Source organism: Rhagoletis zephyria, unplaced genomic scaffold (genome assembly GCF_001687245.7).
Source record: "Rhagoletis zephyria isolate East Lansing unplaced genomic scaffold, Rhagoletis_zephyria_1.1 Rzeph_scaffold_02761, whole genome shotgun sequence".
NCBI lineage: Eukaryota > Metazoa > Arthropoda > Insecta > Diptera > Tephritidae > Rhagoletis > Rhagoletis zephyria.
Window position 1 is genome coordinate 39,625 of NW_016159845.1, and position 8,995 is coordinate 48,619.

The 8,995-nt window shown below is 37.1% G+C and overlaps 1 protein-coding gene across 1 annotated transcript in view; it reads left to right on the forward strand.

The window, feature by feature from the left end:
* LOC108367662 (regulating synaptic membrane exocytosis protein 2-like) overlaps positions 1-8,516 on the forward strand; it is a 47,655-nt gene extending 39,139 nt beyond the window's left edge. The window contains exons 6-8 of the mRNA XM_017622332.1: positions 2,118-3,013; positions 3,474-3,635; positions 7,404-8,516. Coding sequence (XP_017477821.1) covers positions 2,118-3,013; positions 3,474-3,635; positions 7,404-7,595 — 1,250 coding nt within the window. The 3' untranslated portion in view covers positions 7,596-8,516. The remainder of the gene's footprint in view (positions 1-2,117; positions 3,014-3,473; positions 3,636-7,403) is intronic.
* The last annotated feature ends 479 nt before the right edge of the window (positions 8,517-8,995 follow it).

The window sequence follows — 8,995 nt, forward strand, 5'->3', positions numbered from 1 at the left end:
GTTATTGTACTTGCCACGTGTAAGCAAAACGTTGAAAATTATTGAAATCGGACTAAAATAACGGCCGATTCTCATATAACGGTAAATTTAAGAAATGCTTGAAACTTCAATATTTCGAAATTGAAGGACGCTAATTTACTCAAAATTGATACACCTCGTCTTACCATCTAGCGGAAGGTTTCGGAGGGGTGAAAAAACATATATTTAATACTTGCGCCGGGTATTTAATGTTCGGCTCCGCCCGAACTTAGACTTTCTTACTTGTTAAGCATAGTTACTTGTAACTAGGGTTGCCACATTACTGAAAAAATAATTAAAAAAAAAATGTTAAAATTAAAGGATAAATCTGTTTTTTTTTTAAACTCAAATTATTTTCAAACATCTTTACTTTTAACTAGGGTTGCCACATAAAAAAAAACAATTTAACAAAAGGAATGTATACACCCAAAAAATTTGAATTAAAGTGTATGTAGACGTTTTCATGCTAAATGGGTTTCAAACACCGTTCATCTTAACTAAGGTTGCCACTTAAAAAAAAGAATAATTTTAAATAAAATTTATTTATCCCAAAAATTTAAGAGAAAATGGTATATTGACATTTCCGAGGCAAACTAATTTTTGAATAATGATATTTTCAATTAGGGTTGCCACTTAGAGGAAAATTTGATATCAAACTTACAATAAATCCAATTCATCAGTAAAGCCAAAAGAAAAAAGTATGTACAATAAAATTACAAACAACCTCTTCCATATAAAATTATTATCTTAAGAAAAAAATTATTAGGATATGAGCATCAAACGCAATTCTATTCAACGTGTTTATTTTCAGCTGGAAATATTTTTTTTTTTACCTAATAAATCATATTAAAGAATTTTTATTGAGCTTGAGGCCGTTTGCTATGAAAAATTATTGCGAAAATATTTTAAACAGAGTGGCCACTTAACCGAAAAATAAAAAAAAACATATACTAAACGCAGGTATTTGGAGAAAACTGTAATTCAGATAAATTAACTCTTTAAGAGGGTTGCCAGCTATTTAGGCAAGAAGTATAAAAAAGATGCGTAAAATATTTGAAAATGCATCATATTGGAAATTTTTGTAAGAAAGCTTTAGTTAACCCACATTTCTTCATAAGGTTGCCACCTCCTTAGATTATTAAAGTTACAAATCTAGCTTAAAGTTTCAGTTAAAGAACAATATTTCTGTACGATTTGGACTTATAATTAGAGCTGCCAACCATCAACAAATTTTATAAATTTATATAGGGTTGCCACCTATCTAAATAGTTAAAGTTAATAAAGTAAACTAAACACTCCATATTTGAACAGAAGTAGTAGTGCTTAGGTGCATCTCAAATAGCTAATGTTTGAGTAGGGTTGCCACCCATTTCGTATTTAAAGATATTTAAAAAAGTTGAATTTAAAAATTTTAAATGATGGTGCAAAATAGCCGGTGCTTGGGAACACTTCTGACAAAGCTAAATTTTCGTTTCTCTGAGGATATTTAAATATATATGTATGTTGCACACATACTTACACAACACCCGGAAAATTTTTCCAATTCTCTTTTAATAAACCTAGCTGTTCTGTTGAATGCTTTAATTTTACAATGTTACGTAGATATGTACATACATATATGTTTATCATGCTTAGATATGTATACTTCCGCAGCTAGCTAGCTGCCGTTGATTTCAATTTAAATTTGCCCACCTTCCTAGCGCACAAATATATACGTACAAATTCATTCCTCGCATGCTCTTTCGCTATTTACCTTGAGTTCGCTACTTAAACGTTCATATTTTGTAAGTTTTATATGCATATTCAACAGTTAAAATTTGTTTCTATTGTAACTTATCCACCCACTTATATTCGTACTTAAGTACCTAAGTAAGTGGAATATGCGAATTGAGCAGCAGATTTTTTTGTTTTTTTGTTTACTTTAGTGTATACTTGAGTTCAGTTTGTATTGAAATTCTTGCAAGTACCCTCTGGTGTACCAGCCCAGGCGTACTCCCTTGAGTACTAAGGCCCCACTTATGCTCTCAACTTCGTTGGTATGCGCAATTAACGTTTCCATTTTTCATTCATTTTGCAACCACTCGAACAACTACGGCTAGGTGGCAGTCGCATTTGCTTACCGAGCAACCCGAGCAGCCGCAAAGGCTCCATACTTGACATCTCCCAGCAGCAGCAACAACAACAACAACAACAACATCAACAGCATCAACAACTCCAGCAGCATCTGCAGCAACAATTACCTGTAGGCATTGGCAATGCAGCAACCAGTCCACCCTCCGACGAGGAGAGCAACAAACAGTTTTCGCCACGCTGGAAGGGTTCTGGCAACAATTTGCGTCCACAGAGCGCCAAACAAGCGCTCTCTATGCTTAAGCAAGCCTCCTCCGCCACAAACGTAGCAATGCAAGGAGGACAGAGTGCCAGTGGCAGTCTGCTGAGTGTAGGCGCCGACAGTCCCAAGCAATTGCGCAAAGGCAGCATGATCAATCTGAAGACAGGCGCAGGGGATAATGCGCTCGCTCCCTCGCCGATGCTGCAGCGTAAGGGTAGCGTTTACGCACACACAAATACGGAGCGTGAAACTGGCAGTATGGGCAGTATGGTCAGCGGCAGCAGCGGTTCGCTTCAGCGCAAGGGCAGCGTTTATCCAGGCGGTCGTGCTGCTGGTGCGCTCGAGGCTGAGGTGTCGCCCATGCGCAAGCCAAGCATCTACAACGTGAATACCACCGACAGCCCGTCCATGTTGCGCAAGCAAAGCATGGCACCGCACAACGCAAGCGCCAAGAATCTCAGCCACCATGGCAGTCACGCCGGCAGCATTGGCAGTCTAACGTCCACGACTGTGACCACGGTCGCCACAACGGGCATCGATACCGATTATGGACTCAAAATGGGTCCAGGGCAGATACATCCGAAGGGCTATCGCTTGACGACCGTGCGGCATGGCGAGCTGAAAATGGGCTTTGCGAAAATCAAGGGCGTGGTGGAGGTTGAGGTGAGTATGCAGCTTAAAATATGTAGGATGCAATGGACGAGGCGAAGTAAAGGCCTGCAGGGATATTTGTATGCATGCGTTCCCTGCGCGCCTAGATGGCTGTTAAAGTTTAAAATTACGCGCTTAAGCGCAGTCAACCAAACTGCCTTGCGGCGCTTATATGGCCATGCAGCTCGTTGAAAATTTACGAAAATTTGCGCACAGTTGCACGCCCAATTAAGCGCTTGCGAAGAGCAGCCACATGCCACATGCCACATGCAACACACAGGCTACCTAGCCGTCAGCGCATATGTATGTGCATACATACATTTACAGGCAATAATGCTGGAAGGTCCCAGTGTGCCCATTAGCAGCCATTTCGCCACATTTTATTACCCTTTCATTTATGTCCACTTTGTAGACGCGTTCCGTCCTTCCCTCTACTTGTCTTTTGTTTTTATTTTTGCTTTTGTAATTGCAGGTGATATGCGCACGCAATATAGTGCCTGTGGATTGTGAAACACCACCGGACACATATGTGAAATGCTACGTTAAGGATGGCGACCGACTGCGACATAAGAAGAAGACGCGCGTGGTGAGGCACTCAGCGGAGCCAATCTACAAACAGACGCTCAAGTATCAGGTAAGTGCATGCAACCAAATGACTAACTGCAGGTTGAGGGCATGCAACATGCCCCAAACATATGTACATACATTTATCCTCGCCCCCCTTCCCCCCCTCCCCCTCGTCGCACAATATCTAATGGTCATAGCGCAAAGTAGGTCAGACTGCTGTCAGGCACCCTCGAAACGACAGTTCATGGCGTGGTGGAGCGAGAAAAGCGAGTAGGTGAACAGACTTTGGTTGATTATCATTAAGCCCTCGCACACACACACTCAAAAATTAGACACACACTTACACACCGGCTCATTTGTGAGTTTTGCCGTTTCATTTCCGCAATTTTGCGAAAAATTTACTGCTGATGATTTTCAGCGAACTGAGCAGCGTGGGTTTAATCCCAATGCGCTCATTTAGCGGTGACGTACGGGTGGGTCGTGCGTATTCTATGTTATGTATGTGTAGGTGATGTTTTATTTCATAGCGGATAGTTTTGTGCCGTGCTACAGTCGGTGTATCAAATTTAGGGCAACCGGAGCAAGGTAGTTAATGTTTAAACAATATTTTTTTCTTCTGACATATCTTTGGTTGAGTAAGATTTAGTTATGTTGTCTACATTGTAACGCTCGTTACGTTTTTAAGATCTGTTTGGGGGGGTGCATGATAACGATGACGAAATCAGAGCCTGTAAACTGAAAGTTCTAAATATTTAGACCAATATTTTGAGCATTTAAATTTTTTGGCTTCTTTTGAAATTATATTTGTATTCACTTGAATATTTTTGATATTTTTTTCCATTTTTTTTTGAGCCCTTCAAGACTTTCTCGTATCATATAGCGACTTTTAAATTTTTTTTCAATCAATTTTCGGTTTCCTTGGAGGTTATAATTTTTTTTAGCTTGTTTATAACTTTTTGGGATTTTTTAGGTTCTCAAACTTTTCGGTATATTTCGGCACAGCTTGAAATCATTTTAACTGAATTCTTTTGAAATCTCCTTTTCTGTGGTCTTTTTTAGACATTTTGTTATTTTAAAGAAACTTTTTCACAACACTTCTGAAATTTTTATAACCTTACGCGATTTTTTTGGGTTAGTTTGAGATTTAATATTATTGTATTTTCGTATTTTTTCCTGAAGTTAACGCGATTTTTTAGTTTGTGTGTGGGGCTTTTCATGATTTTTCAGAATAGTTAGTATATTTTCAAAAACTTTTTGGGATTTTTTTTTCACCGTTCGGGATTTTCTCGAAATTTCTCGAGATTTTTTTCGGAGCTTTTGGCAATACTTCTGAACTTGTTGTGGTCGTTCGATTTTTTTCAACGGTTTTTTGTGGCTTCTGAGATTGTTTCGGATAGTTTGAAATCACTTTTTCAAGAACTGTTAAGCATTTTTTGGGGCGTTTTTGGATTGTTTTTGTTCTTTCAGTTATTTTCGATGTTATTCGGAGCAGTTTGTTTTCTTCCAGTTGTTATTCGGGCTCTGTCAAAGTTTTCTTTGTATATTTTTTAAGAGCTGCTTCGAATTTTTCGATTAATTTCGGAACCTTTCATTCAACATTTTCAAGTGATTTTCGTTTTTTGTTTTTTTTCGGCAGTTTTGGAAATATCTAGCGATGTGTTCGGATCCCTTGAAGCTTTTTTTCGGGATTCTTTAGGACTTCGAACTTTTAGGATTCCTACGAAACTACATAAATATAAATATACAATGGCGAACCTGAGAGGCTGAGGAGATGAATTAAAAAAATAAAAATAAATTGTATTTAATAACTGCTCACTTTCCTACGGGTATTTCACCATTTGTGTTTTGTTTTTGTACCGACAAATACATATACAAATATACATTCACATGAGCGCCCTAAAGCCTTGTAAATACCACCGTCATGTTGCACACTCATCTCCCTATTTGATTACAGACATTCGTGAAATTTTACATGCCTGACTTGCTGACCATGACTGTAAATATGTATTTACATCCGCACATATACATAAGCATAAATATGTATAGTGCAATTGTCGCTTTAGTAACTTTTGTACATTTTATGCATTTCATGCGATGACTTTTAATCGCAAGCTCTGCAACATTGCACTGTTGTTGTAACTCAGCAACAAACCAGGTGACCATGCAATCATTTTATCAATGCACACATCCAAATGTACAAATGTACACGCACATACACACACACGTGCGCACGTATTTACATTTCTGTAGCACAGTATAATCCCACTCACAATGACTTTTTGAATGGAGAAGGTACTTTTGGTGGAAATTATTTGCGGCTAAAAATAGGCGCAGCTGAAGGAAGCAATTGTTTTATTTGGGAATAGGCTTTAAATGCATGGCTGGCGTAAAACTGACATAAAATCTGTGAAAATTTAAAATTCCATTACAATATTTCTCCTTTAATGGCTTAGACTTTAAAATACTTCAAGTTTTGAAATCTTTAAGGCAAAATCGAAAGCCGTGTTTAGCCAGTCCCCGAAAAACGGTCACAGACTAACTATGTTCACTGTGGAAGAATTGTTCAACAAACAGAATTATACTATATACTCTGTCCAAACTCGTCCCGAGGGTTCAACGTGACCACCCCTCAGCTTCGATACACAATAATTTTTAGAACTTCATTTCCACGGCTCAATGGGAAACTGGTAGCTCAGAGCCCAATCAATTGGACTATAAATTATGGTCCACTGGTACGACTCGACATCCAAGCGTTTAGTCTTTGAAGCGCACCCTTGTCCGAGCAGTAGAAAATGTCCCAATGCATTGCAATCGTTTAGTGGCCAAACTGACTCGCCGCTGCTGGATACCAAAATGAGTCCAGTAACATTTTCTTCGTATTAACCGCCTCTAATGCTTTTTTTCGGTGCTGTCACTGTTAAACTCTGCGTGGGACCGTAGTTCTTGCATGGAATGGTTGTCTTGAAGGTTCCTAGAGAATTTTATCGAGTTCCTTCATCCTACAAAAAGACCGCTTCTGGTAAAATTTTTCAATCGTAAGCCCGATGTCTGGATACGTGCGGCGGCAAAGTTCCATTTCCCAAAACGAAAGTACCCAGCGACAATTTCCACGGGGATGCCAAAGATATCGAGACGCAGTCCCAGAACTTATTTATATTCTATCGACGAACCGTAACTTTATTTTAAGAAGAATCTAAAGTCAGATACGGAAGAATTTCAGCTATCCGCTTTGACTGCAGCTCTCAATTTTGGGTTGATCAGGACAACCCATGTTACATACCACGCCAAAGTCGAACAGCCTCTGTCCATTGTATGATGTAGTCTCGTAAAGCTTTGATTCCCTAAGTGTTTGCCCAATTATTGATTTTGTACTGAACTGATGAAAACTGAACACGAGGAACGAAGGGAATATACAATTAATTTACTTTATACTCAGTTGAAGAACGGCCTATCTCAGAATTGGGTTTAAAAATACCCTATCTCAACTGAAAATATATTGAAAGTATATTAAGATAGAGCGAGCAATTGCTGTGACACTGTTAGAATGTAGGGGTTGGTCTGAAATACTCTAATTCATGCACAGCCGAACCCCTTATTTACCAAAGTACTATGTATTCGAATTTATTAGTTGATATGATACAAAAGATCTCCGCAGCCGCTATGTACCTTGTTTTATTACACCCATCTCTTTAATGAACTCAAAAACTAACTATGCCCTTGAATTTCGTGAACCCTAAAGGCTAAACCTAACACAAACCAAGTTTTTAAAAATCCTTGTATTACTAACAATTACATAAATATTTACTTTATAACTAAACTTAAACTCTTTCCACAGAGTGCTGACGTTTTCGGTCGCAACATCGTCATTATGGTCTGGCAACGCTGCGTCGGCTTCGAGCACAATCAGGGCCTAGGCGGCACCGAAGTCAATCTGGACAAAATCAATGCATCGCAACGCATCGGCGGTTGGTATCCGCTCTTTCCGATGCATTCGCTAGGCGGTTCCGATTCGGATAATTCTCCTTGACCGATCACGCGCAGCCAACTAAATACAATGAACAATAAAATCGACACCATCACAAATACGGAAACAATAATAATGCAAGCAAAACGAAGAAAAATAATTACAACAAAAACACCAATGCAAATTTTTTTCAATATTAAACAAAATACTAATTATAATTACAATGATAATGATAATGATTATATTTATGACCGTAATAATTTATGTAGCGCAAATGCTCAATTGCAATTTGTTAGATATAAGCAAGTAATATTGGCAACTATTTAAAAGCAGAAGAAGAAGAAGAAGAAGAATTTATTATAATACAATAACAAATAATTAGTTAAATAAGTGAAATGAAAAAAAAAATACAAAATATGAATCGGTTAATTACCAAAGGGAATAAGTCGGAATCGCAGTTTTGATGCCGTTCGGTTTGCTTCAAGAAGCTCTGTTGAAATGCATAAAAATTTCCATATCGGAAAATGTTGACTTATTCGCTTTGGTAATTAAGCGACATACATATGTACGAGAGGTTGTGTAAGCAGTTTGCATTAAAAGTCCTTAGGGCTTTACGAGGTGGGAGTTTACTTGGCAGAAAAGTGAAAAGTAAAAATTACATATTTTATTAAAAGAGCTTACAAGAAGATTCTTCTAAAGAATTTGTTGCATAGAAAACACCATTACTTACACATTAATACATACATACATACATACATACATGGGAACGGGGTGAGCCTATATTGCATAGCTTGCAAGGAAATGTTAGTTACTATTTACACACATACATACATACGTACAAGCGAAAAGCTGGAGCTAGAGAAGCTTTTACAAAATGCCTATGCTACAAAAGTACTTGGTCAATTTCTCGTTTTTTCTTGTTATTTTTTTTTTGTTTTTTTTAAACGTTAAGTGGAAAAGTCGTTTAGTAGCTGCATTGTACCTTTTTGTATTATAGCACTATTTTTATATTTGTGCGCAGATACAGTGGTGGAAAAATAAATAAGGACACGACATTTAAAAAAAATGTTCCTATTTCTCTTTTGATTACATAATATTTATTTTTTTTTTTTTAAAAGTATAGCTCATTATCCAACAAAAAACCTTATAAATTCATATTTAAAACTTTGTGCAAAAATTATAAAAATTCTGCAAAATTGCATCTAAATTGTCAACATTTTAATCCGATTTTTTGGAATTTTTTTGAGTATGCAGTTTTATAGCCCATTGAATTTTAGTATAATGCAGTTTAAGTTTTTACTTGCCAAAAAATTGCGTTGATTTTTGACAATTTTTTTAACGCAATTTTTTATTTTTTTTGAAAAATTCAGAATAAAAATTATCAAAAATCAACGCGATTTTTTCGGAACTTCAAACTTGCACTTGCAAAATTTAATGAAAAAAATTCTAAAAAATCTGATTAA